Source organism: Mytilus trossulus, chromosome 7, assembly GCF_036588685.1.
Source record: "Mytilus trossulus isolate FHL-02 chromosome 7, PNRI_Mtr1.1.1.hap1, whole genome shotgun sequence".
Classification (NCBI taxonomy): Eukaryota; Metazoa; Mollusca; class Bivalvia; order Mytilida; family Mytilidae; genus Mytilus; species Mytilus trossulus.
The window spans coordinates 9,262,592-9,283,131 of NC_086379.1; the positions used below are offsets into that span (position 1 = coordinate 9,262,592).

Below are 20,540 nucleotides of genomic sequence, written 5' to 3' on the forward strand. Positions count from 1 at the left end.
TTAGATTCAGCATATGAAAGAACCCAGTGTATTCATTTTTTGATGAAATCAACAAAGTTTAATTTTGGACCCCGATTTGGACCAACTTGAAAACTGGTCCCAAAATCGAAAATTTTAATGCATGTTTAGATTCAGCATTTCAAAGTACCGCAAGAATTCATTTTTTATAAAAATCAAACTAAGTTTAATTCTGACCTCAATGTGGACCAATTCAAATACTTGGCCTAAAATCCAAAAACTTCATACACGGTTAGATTCATATCATAAAACACCCCATCTTTTCAATTTTTGTTGAAATCAAACAAAGTTTAATTTTGGACCCTTTGGACCTCAATGTGAACCAATTTAAAAACTGGGCCCAAAATCCAAAAACCTTTATTCAAGGTTAGATTCTGCATATCATAAAACCCCATCCATTCATTTTTGTTGAAATCAACCAAAGTTTAATTTTGGACCCCGATTATTTACTTGAAAACTGAGCCCATAATCAAAAATCTTAATGCATGTTTAATTTCAGCATATCAAAGAACCCCATGAGTTCAGTTTTTGATGAAATCATTTAAAGTTTAATTTTGAACCCTTTAGACCTAAAAATGTATTTACCAATTTGAAAACGGTATCAAAAATTAAAAATCTAAATATACTGCTAGATTCGGCATATCGAAGAACCCCAATAATTCAACTTTTGATGAAATTAAACCAAGTTAAAGTTTGGACCATTATGACCTCAATGTGGAATAAATTAAAAACTGGGCCTAAAATCCAAAAACTTCATACATGATTAGATTCAGCATATCATACATGTAGAACCTTATTTACTCATTTTTTGTTGAAATCAAACAAAAGTTTAATTTTGGACCCCGATTTGGACCAACTTGAAAACTATTCAATTTTTGATGAAAACAATCCCAATCTTCTTTTTTAGGTATGGAACCTTGTGGTGCAATTTCAGAAAGATCCATACACTTACACACAAGTTATTATCTGGAAACTAGAAAAATGCTTATTTGGACCCCTTTTAAGGCCATTAATTCTTAAACTGTTGGGACCATAACCTCCTTAATCATTCCCAACTTTCCTTTTGTGGTTTCACTAAAGTTATTGTCCGGAAAATAAGTGTTTTCGGACGACGCCGACGACGACGTGATACCAATATACGATCGCACAATTATTTACGGTCGTATAAAAATAAGAGCGATAGACTCTATAAAAACAGTGATGTATACAGACTAGGAAAATATAGTTTTTATTTATAGATATCATATGTACAAATCAATGTTTCAAATGAATGTCTTAAAACGACAGTTGAATGAATTATAATGACAAAATAATGAATTGGTTATATTAACATTCCCACAATATCTCCAAAGAAACAAATAGCTGTAATCCAATGACGAAAGACATATTTATTTGGTTTTCTTCTGCTTGCATTCACTCTTAAGATGTTGATGTTTCGTTGAAAAACAAATGAAACGCTTATTTCTTTGTCCCCGATTAACTTTGTCCGTTGTTAATCACGTAATTAGGCGGCGTTCGGACATTTTATCTTCGTACAGGTTGCCTGAAAAAAGAAGATGTATAATCTTATGTATATCTTTCGGACAAACATCAACCATGTAATTATTTACTTTCTTTGTCTCGTTGATATTTTCGACACATTTCTCTTTTTCGTCCTTTTAATATTAAGCTATTTGATTTCCGTTCTCTAACTTTAAGTTGCCTCTATAAAATGTTATGAAACTTATAAACAATGCTCAACAAAACACAGATAAAGTGTGTTTTTTTGTGGCTTCACTTTAACAATTCTAGAGTTATGCCCCTTTTCATGTCGACCAGTTGCTGAATTTTTCATTTCTGTTCTCATGCCTGAGTTAAACTCAACAAAATGTTTTTAAACTTATACACAATGCTTATTACCACAAAATAATGATAAATCTTGAATTATGGTGGTGTGACTTTAACTGTTCTAGAGTTATGTCTCTTTACAAATGGAAAAAGTGCCGAAGTCTCTGTTCTATAGCTTGAGTTAGCCTCAACCATTGAAATGTTATACAACTTATACGCAATGCTCATGACCACATAATACAGATCAAGTTTTAATTTTTGGGATGTCACTTTTACTATTCTAGAGTTATTCCCCTTTACAACAGGAATAAAATGCTTCGTCGAGCTCAGTCTGATACGACTACAGAGGTCGAACTCTAAACAATCGACCAGTGCAAGTTTGGACAAAGTATTCAAGCTTGAATTTGGAGTGTGATCAAATTTTTTGACATCGCATAGGTTTTTGACATAAAATAAATGTGGTGTAACAACTGAAATATTTTAAATGGGTTTGTGTTTATATAAATTTTCAATTGAACATTTCTTCCTATTATACAATGCTGTGATATTGTGCAATACTTTGCTATTGCGCAATACTGTGATGTTGTGTAATTATTTCCCATTATATTACATTTTTTTTAACAATTTCATTTTATTTCAAATACACTATTTTTGTTTCATAATATTTTTAAAGGATTGTTTTTTTTTCTAATAACTTACCAATAAGTTAACTACCCAGATAGAATTTCACGGCAAAGGCAAAAATATCCCAGGGAAATATTTTCCTCCGGATAAAAAAAATAACAACAACTACTGTGACATTTTGTCCTCCGGATCAAATTTCACCCGGATATAATTTTGCTTTACATATCTCATGCAATATCATTTTATATATAAATCAGAAATAATCTATGTAAAAATGGATAATTTTAAGAAAAAATACTACCAAAATAGGGGGGAAAAATACCCCAATTCCAATTATTTTAACCCCCTTGCAGTAATTACTCCCAAACTCAAAAACTTTATATGATATGCAAGCGAGAGCGTCATCTGTGTCCCATGGACACATTCACCATTTATGTCTTTTTTATATAATATTTTCCATTGTTTAATAATTTCTCTTTTTGTTACATTAAATTATTTTCCCCTACAACTTTTTTTCCTTTTTCGTTTTTATGTAAACTTTTATTCCATGAATGGAAATCAGTTATTCTAGAAATAGTGCTCTGGTAAGGGAACGACAATTTAACGGTAGGGTGTTATTGTTTTTTCCTTAAAAAAAATCTGTTAGTTTGATAAAAAAAAATTATTGTAGCCAAACAGATGACAAAGTATTGCCCGAGTACATCGGAGTCTACCCGCAAAGGTCGTCATTAGTCCAAAGGGTCATATCTTTTACCAAGAATTTCAAGGAAAATATGGAATATTATAAATTTAGTTGACTCACCACGCCATCATCTCTTTCACAAGCACAGTGATTGCCACACCTGTCAACTGGTATCACAAAATTTTTACGTATGAACCAGTCGTTATACATACATCCTGTAAAAAATATATATGATGTTCTTACGCATTAAAATAGCTTTTGTAGTTTATGTAAAATGAGTCAAAGTATATGGATACGTTGTTGAACTAATGTATCCTAAAGTTTATTAATTTTACTTACTTATTGTTTGATAAATATATGTTCTCCAAGAAAGCATGACTTTCTATGACAAACACAAATTTCCGTTTAACAGTTAACACAGCTATGAAATGACAATAAATAAAATGAACTTTTGATAGGTCTCCTAGTGATTCCTTAGAGGGTTATCAAATAGGGTTCTTTTATACGTGTGTCACACTTTAAAAATAAAGAATCATATTAAACGCCCCTATTTCGACAGGTCACAGCTGAAATTCAATATTGACATATCAATAATTAATGCGTGTTTATTTGCTTTGTTAACGTGCACAATTTGTTTTGCTTAAGGTTTATGTACCCTTCTGTGGCCATTTTTGTACGAACTTTTCAAACTTCAATTGTATCAAAACTACAGATATAATGAATAATAGAGATAGGTCATTTTGTACATATTCCAAGGGAAAACGTGATGCAAAGCATTATTTTTTACTGTTCCATTGCGAAAAGAGGACTTTGTGGCAAATAAATCAAGATTTTTATAGAAAATCCACAGCCTTTATCCTTGTACTCTTATATTTGGCAATTTGATGACTGATAGATATAGGATTATTGCATGCAGTGCTAGCATTGATTTCCTTAAAACAAGTTTATAAATGTAGTTATTGGATAAAACAAATATAAATATGGCCAAAATCAAGTACACCTTTAAGGGTGCGCTCGACTTTAGTGACTCAGCACGAGGTGTTTTGGAATTTACAGGTTTCTTAGAACTTTTTGTAAAAAATAAACACTAGCATATCATAGAAAATCAAGTGAGTAATATATGTTTCAAATTTTATAACAAAAATCTCTGTATTAAAGGCTGTGGATTTTCTATAAAAATCTTGATTTATTTGCCACAAAGTCCTCTTTTTCTATCAAATGCAATGAAACAGTAAAAAATAATGCTTTGCATCAAGAATATGTACAAAATGGCCTATCTCTATTATTCATTATTTCTGTAGTTTTGATACACTTGAGTTTTGAAAAATTCGTACAAAAATGGCTACAGAAGGGTTCATAAACCTTAAGCAAAACAAATTGTGCACGTTAACAAAGCAAATAAACACGCATTAATTATTGATATGTCAATATTGAATTTCAGTGTGCAATATATGCGTAGTAAAACGACATGAAATAATGATAGTTGATCGGAAATGTTATACACAAAGTTAAAGTCATAAGAAACGAGTGACCGGTGAAAAATAATGTTCTTCCAATTCATGAACCAATGCATACAAACATCATAAACTTAGTCTTCTGTGCACGAATTTATAATTTTTTTCGTGTAAATTTCGTATAATCGTCAATTCTTTTTTCAATCGGTCTGTGTTGTTGTGAAAATATGGCAGGTAATTAAAGTTCATGTTTTGAAGCCGAACTTTAACGATTGTCACCTGTTTGTCAACAATCGACAAAAAAATCAACAAAAAGCATGGAAAATGAGCACGTGTTTAACATTTAAATTCAGATAATAGTTTATTTTAAGTACATCCATGCGTATTGTGATCACCGGATTTTTACGAGATGAGTCACACTGAGGTTACTTTGCTCACGGAAAATATGTCGGGGAAATTACTTCCTGGAAGGAAGCAATAAAAATAAAGTAAACTTCTTCTAAATATGAATAAATTAAAGAATTTTCTTCAGAAAAAAGTATATGTTCATAAGTTTTATAACGAAAACTATCCATTGAGTTATAAAAAAACATATGCATTTTTTTTTTATTTGAGGTTTCTTATGTCTTATCCTGAGAATAGAAAAGTCTGTAATTCTTTATCTGATTTAAGCCAATAGTTGTTGCTGTATCTCAGCCGCATCATAAAGCAACCAATCAGAATATGTTTGTAATAAGTAATTATTTCAAGATGGCGTGTATGTCGACTGAAACTGAAAGCTCCGCACCGTGATGCGAAGCAAAAGTTTGAAAGATTATCAGCCTGTAAAACGAATGATTATCAGACGCGTATTAGTTAGATGAAAAAGGCTCTGTTTTACGGAACATCAGTTTACTTAAAAATCTTTTTTTTACAATTGTTAATTATAATTTACTTTTTAATATCGACGGCAACAAATTGGTTATAACTTGAAATAAGGTCAAAAGTACATTTAAGAACTACGAACGAATATAGTCAGTTCATTTAGACCAGTTAGTTTGATTTATATGTTTCGTCAAACTCCTACAAAGATGGGAGTATATGAACTGTCAGGTCAAATGTTATGGCCGGTTGCGACAATTAAACTGTCAGTTAAAGATTCTGATGACCATATTTATTAAGTATATTTAGCTACCATGGTCATTAACTTCACAAATTCCTATAGGTTAATGGCTTCTAACTTCTAACAATGTGGTAATAAGAAAGAAAAAAAAAAAGTCATAAGAGAAACACCTTTTTTTCGCGCGAAGGGATATTTTTTTGGTATAATTATTCTTTGCCTAGTTTTTACGCGGGAACGATGTCAAACAAGCCAGTATTAAAACTAGTAAACATTTTTCTAAATTTTTCGATTTAAACTCATAGCTTTGTGAAGATTTGTAAGTAAAACATAATGTTAATAGACATTTGCGGAAACTGTCACACACCTACGATTAGGATGACAATTACACTTACAGGTAGCATCTAAATCTTGGGCTTTCTCAGAGTGTAAAAATAAACCGTTGATCCAAAACAATGTAACGATAGAGAAGTTTTCCTGTAGTTAAATACTTTTCTTTTAAATATATTTTCATGCAATCTGTTAACATTAATTATTGCATATGGTGTTATCCAAGGTTGAAAATGCTGCCAGTGTACGAAGTATGATAGAATAAACTTACATTATTTTAGAAATAAATTTAACATGACAGACACACAAAATATCGCAATTGTCGTCGCAGTTGATAGATTGTGACAATTGTTGAAAAAAAGTCAGCAATACTTTGTGTAAGCTTGTTTATGCTAAGACATACTTTCTCTCTTTTATTTTGTTTTAAAGAAATGATGAAATACAGCAACGGGTGTTTTTGAGCTATTTATTCCTCATGAAAGTTCACTTGCCGTTCGGTATAATTTTGAAATATTTTATTCTTCCTGAATAGGACAAAAAAAAACCACAACTATTCAAGAGAAAAAACAGTTATCGACGAACTTTTCTGTGTCGGAAGTATATTTTATACTGTTCGCCAGACTCCGTTGAAATGTAAAATAGTTGTATTCAAAAAGCTAAATCTTTGCTATCTATGTTATCAACAGCAACACACAGAAAATGACAAACGAGTTCCAATGCAAATTGTTGTTTTTTTGCATGCAATTATTACAACAAGATCCCTGGAATCATTAAGTATGGAGTTTTTTTTCGCGGTGTCGATAACTATCCTCCATGAACATTGGTTGAACTAGTATGCTCGAAACATGAGATAAACCTAACCCTGTTCCGAGACTGGTACTATTTTTATGGAATTGTAATATAGAGTGCACTGACGACGCAGGGGTCGATCCAGCCATTTCTCGAGGAGGATTCCAACCCAAGGTAAAAGGGTGCGACCAAATGTCTTTAATCAAAAGCATAGATCGGCAAGAAAAGGGGTGTTCCAACCCCCAAAACAGTCCGTGATCTCTCACTGCGACGTTATTTATTTCAACACAAAGTTTATACTCAAATCTATTCAATTGATTGTTAGGAATAAAACAAATGAAAAGAGTAGCAGTCGAGAAGAAATTGTTAACAAAATCACAATCTATTTAAATCGACAACGCAACAGTTGCGAATACAAAGTTGTAATCGTGCAGTAGAGTATCATCTGAACAATATTTTTGCTGGTTTTCGTATTCTAACCATTGCATTAAAAGAACCCATTTTCGCGGGGAAATATAAAAAAGAAGATGTGGTATGATTGCCAATGAGACAACTATCCACAAAAGACCAAAATGACACAAACATAAACAACTACAGGTCACCGTACGGCCTTCATCAATGAACAAAGTCCATACCGCATAGTCAGCTATAAAAGGCCCCGATAAGACAATGTAAAACAATTCAAACGAGAAAACTAACGGCCTTATTTAAGTAAAAAAATGAACGAAAAACAAATACTAGTATGTAACACATAAACAAACAACAACCACTGAATTACAGGCTCCTGACTTTGGACAGGCACATACATAAATAATGTGGCGGGGTTAAACATGTTAGCGGGATCAAAACACTCCCCCTACGTCTATTTCACTTGCTGATCATATCATACATGTCCATCTACACATTCGGTCCTTAAAAATCCTTGTCTTCAAGTATTCGGCCTTGAGTGGTAAATGCAGAAAACCGCTTCGAACATATGATTTTTTTTCATAGAAAATTCAATTTGCTATTTTGTATATGTATTGTTGGTTTGTTTTTGTATTTTGATATGACCCCTTGTTTTTGTTACCTGTAATCGTAAGTCTAAAGTGTAATCCTAGAGTTTCCGCAAATGTCTAATAATGCGTAAAAAGTTAATTTCAGTATAAAACAGGATGATAGCAAACCGTGATATAAGTATTCAGTTTGGTGGTTTGCTTTACCCGGAAGAAAGAGTTATAGTTTGTATCAACAGCTCTTTTAGAATGTTTTCATCATTTAATTTAGTCTTTGGGGAGAGATATAAGGCGGTTTTTTTGAGGTACGAAAGTGGACTCCACGGAATGACACAAAATTTACGAAATGTAATCGATGAAATTGTTTACAACAAATTAATTTTATAACACATTATTAATTTACATGCAAATTCCTCTTATGTCGTATTTTATACGTTCTCAAATTAAGATCGGTCAGACAATTTTTTTCGTTGATTATTGCCTAATGACAGAGTGTTATTATACTGTCGATTCAAGTTTAAAGGTATAATATATAAATTATCTTCCATTATCTCTTTGAAATAGGATTTAATATTTGTTTAGATATGTTTAACAATTAAATGATCTGTTATTACCTGCTAAACATTTACACTGTAATAGAGGAATCCATTTGGGACATCTGTATTTCTCATCATAGACACAAGCCTGTCCTTTGCCACATTTACTGAAAAAAGAAAAAAAATATTCAGTTAAGAGCAATTTTGCTTTACTTCTATATAAGAAAATACCTGTACCAAGTCACGAATGTGACAGTTGTTAATCATGCATTTGTTTGATGTGTTTGAGCTTTTGATTTTGCCATTTGATTAGGGACTTTCCGTTTTAAATTCCCCAGAGTTCGGTATGTTTTTTATTTTACTTTTTTTATTTTTTTTCAATTTAAAGAATCGTTTTCTGTTTTTACCATTTCATATGAATTATTTCGGAAGTCCTTTTTAAAGTTACCACATCATTACACTTTTCTTAAAATGCATATAAGATGAATTTACCAAGTATTCTAATGCTGAGTTCACACGTAATTTCTAATTATGACGTCGCGTACGGTGTTGGTGTTAGTTTTGGTAACGTTTAGTTCAAGACGTTATTTTTCATGCATTGTATAAATAACGTCGTACTTTTTTCATTTCGTGCAGCTCAATCATACAGCATAAGTTATATGAGCGGTTTGCTTGACTTGCTACGTATAGAACCGAAATGCAAAAACGGCACATATGTTTTTAAGTACAGTTAAATTTAAACAGAAAAATAATATTCATTTAAATTAGTATCCCCTTGGGGCAAAGATATGTTCTCTTTCTTTTGATTAAAACAAGATATTTAAAAAAAAAGTTTATACCACTGCCTTTTCTGCTGCTTTTTCTTTCAGTTTAAACATATTTATTTATAGTGGATTAAGAAACAAGTTATTACAACTTATATTAATTCGTTTCGACTTTATGGGTGCGAGTGCTTCCTTGTAGCCTTAGCCTGCTCCTTTCGAAATCTAAAAGGGTGTCTTTTACGTGCAAGAGATATTGCTCTCTCTTAACACTGGTCTTCCGATGCACCACAATCTAGACAAGATAAAATAGAAAAATCAGTTCCTACTCAACTTTATGAACAGTATTGTACAGTGGGTACACCCAGAGCCCATTACGTTCTCTGGAATATAAATTCCAGGCTAGAACGGACTTTTAAAATTTTAGTGTTATATTTTAATGGGCATGATATTTTTTAAATTGTGCTTCTATTAAAACAAATTATTGATCTTTAATCATTTAATGGATTATAACATTCTCTAAAATGGGCATTGATAATTTCCATTTTCGGTCGAATGGGTTAATAAATCTTGGGCTAAAGTGGGCTTTACTTTGGCGCTAAAACATCAGATTTTTTTCTCTCTAAAATGTCCTATCAATGCGCTAAAATGTCCTATCAATGCGATAAAATATCTTCCGCCGAAACAGGTACAGATATCAATTTTAATTAGATTCGATAAAAATCTGTTAAAATATTGTATCAAAAAAAATATATATAAAAAAGTTATGGTTTTGCATAAGATATTTGCTACAAAAGTCTTTGAGGGCCACGCAAATTTACTTTTTTTCAATTTGATATAACAAATAAATAGTAATATAATAGATTATCAATTTGATATAACAAATAAATAGTAATATTTATAGATTATCAATTTGATATAACAAGTAAATAGTGATATATTATAGATTATCAATTTGATATAACAAATTATGACTAGTAATTTGAAATAAAAATTTATAAATTTGATATATCTGATCCCTTTTGCACTGATTGTGCATGGGTTTTCTCTTCTAGATCTCGCGCATGGGTCTTTGATTTTAATAAAAAGTGTCCAAACAAAATAAATATTGAATCAAATATATAAAGAAAAATGCAAGAATGAACTTAAGGATGTTTCATTAATCCTTGCATGTGCCCATCGAAATTAATAAAGAAGCATGTCATAATATATATAACATTATAATCGTTTGTTCTAAGACACCAGATCCCATGTACTGAATAAAGAACGTCCAACATAGTCCCCCAAACTGCCTCATTCATATGATAAAAGAGGAGGGAGAGGGTATCAGAAACATTAAACCTGTTAAGGAAGTTTTTAATAAGCATTCAATGACATAGTTGTCGCTGGACGTCAGATAAACAATCAATCAATAAACAAAAAAATGCGTCAATTTGGGTCACGCAATGTTTCAATCAATATTATCATTATAATAAAATCATACTATTGGTAGAGAAATTCACAATTTATTATATCAAATTGACAATTTGTTATTTGTAACTGATAATTTGTTATATCAAATTGATAATCTGTTATATCAAATTGATAATCTGTTAAATCAAATTGATAATTTGTTATATCAAATTCATAATATGTTATATCTATTATTTGGAAAAAGTTCATTAGCATGGCATGTATTTAGACTTCCGTAATTTGCGACGTTAGGCACTACATGTCAAGTTTAACAGAATGTAACGTCAAAGCAAGTAAATAAGCATGGTGTGACATTATGACTAGACAAAAGAAGTCGCTGACTGTGCCGTTAATACTTTCGACATGTGATCGAAAATAGGTTAAAAAAAATCCCTGAACAATAGATTTTAATGTTATATATTATTTTTTGTGCTATTACAATTTCAAATATTCCCCCTCCAAAATTGTATAATATGACTTATCTTACTTGTAACAAAAATGTAAAACAAGAGTGCACACACTGAAATGTCTCGCCTTCTTTACTAATCATTGATATATCAACGTTACATTAACCAAAATAACTAAAAAAAGACCAATGAACCATGAAAATGGGGTCAAGGTCAGATGAACCATGCCAGACTGATATGTACAGCTAACAATGCTTCCATAAAACAAATATAGTTGACCTAATACTTAGAGTTTAATAAAAATAGACCAAAAACACAAAAACTTAACACTGAGCAATGAACTGTGAAAATGAGGCCAAGGTCAAATAAAACCTGTGCGACTAATATATAGATCATAAAATATTTCCATACACTTAATATAGTTGACCTATGGCGTATAGTATTTGATAAAAAGACCAAAACTGAAAAAAATAACTTTGACCACTGAACCATGAAAATGAGGTAAAGGTCAAATGACATCTGTCCGCTAGACATGTTCACCTTACAATCATTCCATACAACAAATATAGTAGACCTATTGCTTAAAGTATGAGAAAAACAGACCAAAACACAATAACATAACTATAACCACTGAACCATGAAAATGAGGACAAGGTCAGATGACACCTGCCAGTTGGACATGTACACCTTCCAGTCCTTCCATACACCGAATATACTAGCCCTATTGCTTATAGTATCTGAGATATGGACTTGACCACCAAAACTTAACCTTGTTCACTGAGCCATGAAATGAGGTCGAGGTCAAGTGAAAACTGTCTGACGGGCATACCAAATATAGTAATCCTATTACTTATAAAAAGAGAGAATTCAACATTACAAAAAATCTTAACTTTTTTTCAAGTGGTCACTGAACCATGAAAATGAGGTCGACATTGGACATGTGACTGACGGAAACTTCGTAACATGAGGCATCTATATATACAGTAAGAAGCATCCAAGTCTTCCACCTTCTAAAATATAAAGCTTTTAAAAACTGAGCTAACACCACCGCCGCCGCCGCCGCCGGATCACTATCCCTATGTCGAGCTTTCTGCAACAAAAGTTGCAGGCTCGAGAAAAAACGGCGTTTTGTGACATTTTGACTAGACAAAAACAAACAGATCTCGTTTAATTTTTTTTAATATTTTTCTCCTAAAACTTCGACACAATTTTTTTTCATACTCTTAAAGAAAAAAGTTTTCATGTTTGAATAAAATTTCATATCGTAGAAAAGACTGCAACTGCCTTTTGCTTTTCATAAGACCCTTAACAAATACGTCAAAACGTCAGAAAACGGCGAGTGTGACATTTCAACGGATTTAATAAAATGAACAATTTAGGACATAATTTAAAAAATACTTACTAGTAAGTAAAGTAAGTAAGTAAATGTTTATTATTACTCATTGAAGACATAGAAAGTTGTATATTTATTGTATAATTTTGACACAGGAAGGGTGGATATGTAAATTATGGTTTGGATCTGCAGCATTCGTTTCGAAATTTGAAGAGTTTCAAAATATATGCGAGATTTGAATTGGGTTTTGTGACAGAAATACAAATTTTAAAAAAATCATTTAATTCTGCCACGATCTTTTGAAATGTTGTAATAACACTTTTTATTTGTTTTCCTTATTATATACGGAATAAAATGAAATATCATTTTCGGAATAATCAATTTAAATAACCTTTTAAAATCACTCTTAACTTCATATTTTTTCCCCAATTTTCGACTTGACCACAAAACAAAGTTTACTTTTCGTCCTGGTCAGACGCTTCCAGTTAACGATGACGTCATAAATAAAACATACACCATTAACACCAAAGACTACTCTTGCTAGGAGGACAACTTTTTTTTAAATAAGTTTAAAAAATGACATGGATAACTTCAAAGCAACGCTGATCATATGTCGCAGTGTTACTTGTCTATCCGCTCAAAATCAGTGTTATAACTGATCATTCGAGTAACAAAATGAATAAAAGTATTGATTTTAAGGCATATTCCATTTCTATTTTTAATTACGCACATGTTGATCATGTTGATATATACATTTATATGGTTATCAATTCCAAAACTTCTAACAAATGCAATAAAGGCGAGCTGGAAGGAAAAATCCGAATTATCACCAACCCCGTAACCGTTAATTCAATTCGAATTAAAAAAGAAAAGTGTGTGAACGCGATAAGCGAATTCGATTCGCATTCGATTCGATTTCAATTCGAATTAAATGTCCAGGTGAACGAGGCATTATGTTGAGATCACACGTAATTCGAATTAAGTAAGGGCATACGATACAGTTACACAGAAGGTAATGACGTTGCTAACGTAATTTGTTATTTTCGCGACGTCAAACTGTGACATATCGGGAAGAGATGCATTTTCGACTGATTTTTATCATTCAAACTGATTTAAAGGGAAATCACACTATTGTTTATACGCATCGCTCTCGGCGCCGCTATAGTGTCGTAACTGTATTATGACGTCGTCGTTTTCGTGTCCGTCGTAAAGGTTGCTAATTTTTAAAAAAAATAGCGAGCCGCTCGAAGTGACGTTCCTCTAAAGCAGGAGAAATGACAATGAACATATCATATTTTTTTAGAACTGTTATAATTAAATAAAAAATACGTGTCCACAAAAAAAGGTCTGATTGTATTGGGGTAAATTTACGGAATACAGAATAATGGGCAAATACTGCAGAATAAAAGGCAAAAAAAAAAACCCAGATGAATAGAGAATGAAGCTTAAATATAAAGAATAAAAAATATTGGTAACACAAAATAAATATTAATAAGCGAATGACCCTCTATCCAGACCCTTATGATAAAAAGAACATATCAATACAAAACACCTAATAATCATGATTAATCAAACGATGGAAATTCATAGCATATTCAATATAATTTAGTATCCTCTCGGACCATTTTCTCGAAAACGAAGTTGGTGACAAATACTTTTCTTTGTCAGCGTATCGTCGCGATGCGGTATGTCGAGTTCATGGTATATTTTCGAGAGGAGGGGGAGGGGTACCAATAGACCAAGAGTAGCAGCATGTAAGCATACACCTTCCGGAATCTGTAGTTTTCAGTCGAACAGAGAGTTGTAAATAGGAACAATGAGTTTCTACAGTTTTCTCATATCACATGCATGACACGTCATAACTGTAGTTTTTTATACTACATGTATAAATGTTTCATCAAAAATCTCATTTCATATTTATATTTATCCGGCGCAGCCTGTCGGGTCAATACAAAGCAGGGTCTAAATTAATATGTAGTAGTTCTAAATACTTGTATGAACTAAACTTGCCACTGGACGTAAATAGTGTTTGAAGTGCTATTTGATCTGTTTTTTTTATTTCACGTGTGACGACAGAAATTATTCAAGTGTTGTCTATCTTTCCCGAATGTTTCTATGGCATCTAGTGCCTCTCACTTTTTCATTTATTTAAAAAAAAAATTGGGGGGGGGGGGGGCATGAAAACGAGTGATTTGTAGAGTATTCATATTTATTGAAATTTTCAATTAAAAACGTTAACAAAATAACGAAAGTCATCCAAAATTTTACCTCGGTTGCTGGCTGTCGAAATTAAAGAAAATTTAGCACCGTATTGTATGGTACATGATACTCAATCTCTCTTAAATGCTTTGTTCATGCTAACATTTGGGCACACAAAAATCTTCTTCTTCTTCTTTCATTACAGAGTCGGACTCTTCTTTAGTTTATAAATGACTCTTGCTCGTGAAATCATGAGCAAGCATTCATAGTTTGTAGTATTTGTTTGCGAACTGTATAGATCCAGCAAGTTAGAAATAAGGCCGCTAGACGTCAAATAATCTGGGAATATCAAACACTATGCATAGTTATATATTTTGGTACTATTGATGACCTACACCAACACCAATAAAATGCTACGCTGAGCAGGCCTGATACGCCCACAGAGGTTGAACAGTTTTGGCACGTTTGGCCACAATATCCAAGCTTGATATATATATACTGAATTTGGACTGTGATTTTTGACATAATATAGGTTTCTGACACAAAAAAAGATATAGTCGAAGGTCTTAAAAAACTATTGTGCAATTGGAGATTTCTTCTTAATATATTTCAAAAAATTTGAAAATTTCAAAAATTTGCAGAAACAAATTATTACCCCCACCCCCCCACGCCCCATTCCTTTTGTTGTAATTACCCCAAAACTGAATCCCATCTTTCCCTTTTTGGTGTGGAACCTTGTAGTAAAATTTTAGATAGATCCATACACTCAAACACAGGTTAGTGTAAAATAGTAAAACTAGTAAAATGCTTGTTTTTGAAACCTAATTCCTGAACGTTTAGAGCAATTACATGTACCCCCAACTTCAATTTGTGATATGAAACCTTGTGGTACAATTTCAGAGAGATTCAATACTTCTCAATGTCATATAAGAAATTAATGAAAATCAAAACGGAATTTACATCAACAAATTAAAAAAAATAATTAAAGTTGTATGAAAATTGGAAAAAGCATCTTAGAGTTAGGCGTACGAAAATTAGAAAAGCCCCCCTCGTTAATGAATAAAAACCCATATCTCAGAATCGTACATTCGAAAATCTATAAAATTGAGCCTACACCAATCGATATGAACAATGCACTAAAGTTTCATGAGAACTGCTGAAAGCACGTATTGAGTTATTTTCCGAAAACTTAAAAAAAGACCTTTTTTGATAGTAAAACCGTATAACTCTGACACGTAAAATCTAAAATTTATAATAGACGAAAGGAAGCTCACGCCAATAGATACAAAAATTTCACCAAAGTTTTTTGCCAATTGGTTGCAGATGATTGGTTGAAGCGTCCGACATGTTGACAGACAACGGTAAACCATAGTACATGTATGTCCCGTAAACGGGCGTCTAAAATTTTCATAACACGCACTATACATTTGGCTTTAAAAGTCTCCATCTAGAGAAATATTCAACACACACACACATGTATTTATGTAGAGTTACATGTCTCACAGAGTACTGCTTATCGTAACCAACACATTAATCGTCCGTCTGGAGAAGGAATATTCCACTCATACAGATAAAAGTTTTGTGCTGATGATCATGAAATATTCGCCACTGAAGATTTTGCAAAATTCATGAAAACAATAAAAAAAAACAACAACTTGTAATGCTACATGTAGTTCAAATAACTTGCCTGTCGACAGTGGTACAGTCAGATTGTCGGATTTCGACCATGATTGAAAATGACAACCAGTTTTTTTAATACAAAGGTAGCTAATTAACCTCTCATTCTTTGGCTCTTTTTAAAAAAGAAGGCCAATATGATATAGCAGAGAGTGCGTAAATTGACACACCGATTCAATCAGTTATTTTCAAATTAACTATCATTAATCAGTATTGGCAAACAAAACGTACATATACCATCATAAAAGATGTGATAAAAGAATATACAATCAAAGAAAGAGAGTTGCACCAATAGAAATAGAAACTGCAATATTTCTTACTCTTAATTTCATCGGAGTTCAAAATATGTATGTATTCTTTCCAAAATTTTTACTCTATCTTACAGTATAACTCGAAAGTTTCTAAGTGTAACTCTAGCTTTGACTAGAAATCTTACTCGAATAAATGTTCGAAATCAAAATAAAACTCGAACTCAAAATTTACCTGGAAGTCGAACTAAAGCGTGGTGTAATTACGGAAATGCCGGTTAACCAATTTCAAATTTCAAATTTCTTCCGAAAATGGTGTCATTAAGAACTTTTTTTTTCAAATGCCCAGTTTGTGGATTTTTAAACACGGCATATCAGGTTTTATCTTCCCGGTGCAGTGAATTTATTCTGTTTGTAGTCTACTGGAACGTGTTACTTTTCAGTCCGGATACCATCGGTCTTCCGAAGTAGAAGATTCTTTATCTGCAAGCTGTAAATCATTTCTTTAATACGGCATGAGGCAGACAATCGTTTACCTTATACAATGAATGCAATTAAAAAATGCAGATGATTTCAACTTTGACAATAATTACTTTATAATAACTGTTACTGTATTTAATGTTTAACGTTTCGATAGATTGATAAAAATATCAATAAATAATCAAAATACCCTGTAAATTTTTTATTATATATTTTGTAGTGACAAGATTTAGTCCAACCCGATAGTTCCAAGCATTGCCAGAAATGCTCCTATGCTAGCAACGTCGTTCTATAACGTTAGCTATAAATAATTCCCGCCAAAAATCGATATTAAGATTGTTTCCGTTTTAGCGGATTAAAAACATCGGTGACCCCCCATTTTTATTTATGGTTTTAAAATCTTCCCTGAAGCTGCAACTTATGCAGAAGTTTGAAGGAAAAAACAATAGTAGATTTTTTTTATTTCAAGAAAAATCTATAATAAATCGAAATTAAAAACGGCGGGAAATGTTTAAAGGCCTTGAAAAATAAGGAAACTGCGAAAAATAAATGTGTATAAGGTAAAAGTTACAATTGACTGTTATAGTTTTACCAATAAAACATTGTTTTTCAATAATTTTGCCTTCAATTAGCAATTTAGAGCGCTATTTCTATATTTCGGTATAACGCGATTCTTTACTTTTTGATGACGTCATATCTCGAAAATAACATCGGTGACCCTAATTTTTTTTTCGCCTAAAATATTGTAAAAAGTATGATCTGTCTACATGGAAAATTTCAATGAATTATTATTAGTAGTTTAAATAGTGTGATTTCCCTTTAACTTGAAAATGAGTTCATGGACCCCTTTTTTTCAAAACAGCAATTTGTTTCATTTTGCAGGGAGATCATGTGACCCAAAATTTATAAAACTGTAAATAGAGATTTTTTTTTAATTTTGATAAACATGCAGTAAAAAATTACGTTTTTTTCTTAGTTCATGAACATTAGATAGATATAAGTTATTTCTGAATAAAAAAAATGCATATTTTTTTAGAATATGTATAAAATACAGAAATTACTGATTATAAACATAATTAAATATAGTACTGTTTGATGTATGGTTAGTAAATTAGTGTACACTTTCAGATACTTCTTTTACAGTCTCAATTGAGAGTTTAACTGTGATGATTCGTGTTCATACTCAGTTGTACACGTTTAAGAATCAATTAAGTGTAGTTAAATTATCTTTTCTTTTTTTTTTAATCTAAATTCTCTGAAAAAGTTTAGTTAGTTTCTAAGTTAGTTTGAGCACCTTACCTATGTTGACAACTATATTCGGCAACTGTGGTCGTTGAAGGTGGAGCCATTGTTGTAAATCGAGTAGACATAGTTAAACCTGGAGCTAGTGTATTGATAATATCGGGTATTGATGTCGGTTGAGGCTGACCCGGAAAAATGTCTGTAAAACCTTGTTGGCCAAAATCTCTGAAAATTGTGTTAGCTCTTTGAGGAAGAGTATTTAATAAAACATCTGTTAAAAACAATCCAACAGTAGGGTCCATAGGATGTGTCAATGTAACGTTTAAATCATTCGCCTGTAGAATGGCACGCGTATTTGAGCTTCGAATATCATTATCATTAGCAAATTCAGACCTTGGAACATTGTTAAATTGATTGCCGATAAATTGTGGAGGAGGTGAATCAAACCGGCTCAACTGTGAGTTTTGTTCAGGAAACCCGACATTAGCTCCTCTAAATTGATTGTTCATATTTCCTGTAACCTGTCCTTGATTTTGAAACTGATTCTGTTGTGGAAATATACTGTTTTGAGTTGGTAGCTGAAAATTTTGATTGACTTGAAATTGTCCTTGTTGATTCTGCACACCGGGATTAGATACATCCTGAACCGCATTATTAGTAGTTGGGTCTATCAAATTGAAACGCTCGTCAAAAGTATTTGATCCACTTATAGAATTTACTGCATTTACAACTCCGTCTTGTGTGTTTGGTGTTCCTGTTGGAAGTGCTCTCTGAAATTGTTGGTTTCCTTGAATTTGTTGAAACTGATTTCCTTGATTTTGCTGAAACTGATTTCCTTGATTTTGCTGAAACTGGTTTCTTTGAGTTTGCTGAAACTGGTTTCCTTGATTTTGCTGAAAAGTATTACCTTGTAACACCTGATTTCCTTGCATTTGAAACTGATTTGCAGACATGGGTAGATTTCCTTGAATGTTTCCCATAGGTAATCGCTGGCCTATATTGACTTGGTTTCTAGGTATAGCTGTTGGTAAGGGATTTCCAGAAATTCCTGATATGATATCATTCACTAATCGACCTGACGGTGAATTAGGCGGGCCAAGAAATGGATTTGTATTTGGAATTGGAGCCATAAGAGTTGCAACAGGAAGTTGTATACCAGAAAACGGATTCCCGAATCCACCCCCTGTCTGAACAAATCGTACCTCTTGATTTTGGTTATTAAATAATCCACCTGGTCGGGTAATAAATGCTTGTTGTCCAACTCCTTGTAGATTAGGTAGGAAACCCTGCTGTCCACCTCTTTGCAGATTAGGCAAAAATACTTGTTGCCCAAAATTTTGTCTCTGCCCTCCTTGTTCATTTTGCTGTCCTCCTTCTTGAAGTATTATTCTGTTTCCATCTCTAACTGTTGTTTCTAATAACTGCACTCCTGCAGAACCGTCTGGAGAACTTAACGTGAAAGATCCCGTTTGTTCTAAATCTATTGTTTGGTCCACTGGTCGAGGGAAATTTTGAGGGACGAAAATGTTTCCCCCTCCAAATGGCGATGGCGGCTGTGCTCCAAATCCTAACCTTTGACCTAGCACTCCAAATAATTTCAAAAAACATAGAACACATAGAAATATCAATTTAACAGATCTCATTTTAAAGATTTTTGATTCCAAACAATCGAAATGAATACGGAGATCTGAAAAGTGTGTATTGTATCAGAACGGTCGTACGCTCTACTGACCATATCTATCAAAGGTATGGAACGACAAACAAGATGTTTACGATGACAGGGTGTCAGATATGACAACTTTTATTGCTTCATTAATAGTTATCATGTCTATACAACGCGAACACATAAACAAGAGGTGGGAAGAAAACGCTTAATTAAAATAAAGTCGTATTTCATTTTTAACATCAATAGAAGTTGTTTTAATAGCCTAATCAAGTGAGACAATGTTTTGATTGGCTTTATTTTGATAAATTATAACCGTAATATAGGCTACAAAGAAGGTGATAGATCATATAAATGCGAATATTTTTATGTCGTGCTATCTAATAGTAATAATTAAGACGAAGAATTAATATTATTTGGAAAATTATGGATATTTAAAAACCACTCTTTAAAATTGAATACATAACACGAGGATCTATAAAAATTCAACAAAAAACATTAATGATTACAAATACACATTTATATCAAATCTTTGCTAACTTGAAAAAAGATCTGGTTACCTTTTTTCCAGGTATTGGATATACGGTCCTTCCGACGGTTAACCGATTACTGTCGTTTATAACAAATTAGTGTCATGGATACACCAAACATGAAATGATATTGTTTTAGCAGGTTTTGATGTTACGACGGCGTGCACAAAGTTGACGGCAACTGTAAACTACGC

General features: G+C 32.3%; 1 protein-coding gene across 1 annotated transcript; it reads right to left on the reverse strand.

Moving 5' to 3' along the window:
• Positions 1 to 1,230: 1,230 nt before the first annotated feature.
• LOC134724600 (uncharacterized) lies at positions 1,231 to 19,918 on the reverse strand. The gene is made up of 4 exons (XM_063587719.1): positions 18,211 to 19,918; positions 8,433 to 8,521; positions 3,272 to 3,366; positions 1,231 to 1,561 (listed from the first exon to the last, which is right to left on the reverse strand). Exons 1-4 carry the CDS (start codon positions 19,794 to 19,796, stop codon positions 1,523 to 1,525), a joined length of 1,809 nt encoding a protein of 602 aa, XP_063443789.1. The 5' UTR covers positions 19,797 to 19,918; the 3' UTR covers positions 1,231 to 1,522.
• Between the last annotated feature and the right edge of the window lie 622 nt (positions 19,919 to 20,540).

Excerpts from the sequence above, each read along its gene's own strand:
- LOC134724600 (XM_063587719.1), bottom strand. The coding sequence starts at position 19,796 with ATGAGATCTGTTAAATTGATATTTCTATGTGTTCTATGTTTTTTGAAA. Across the intron at positions 8,522-18,210 it reads GAATATAGTTGTCAACATAG|TAAATGTGGCAAAGGACAGG; the intron begins GTAAGGTGCTCA and ends TTCTTTTTTCAG. Across the intron at positions 3,367-8,432 it reads ACAGTGTAAATGTTTAGCAG|GATGTATGTATAACGACTGG; the intron begins GTAATAACAGAT and ends TATTTTTTACAG.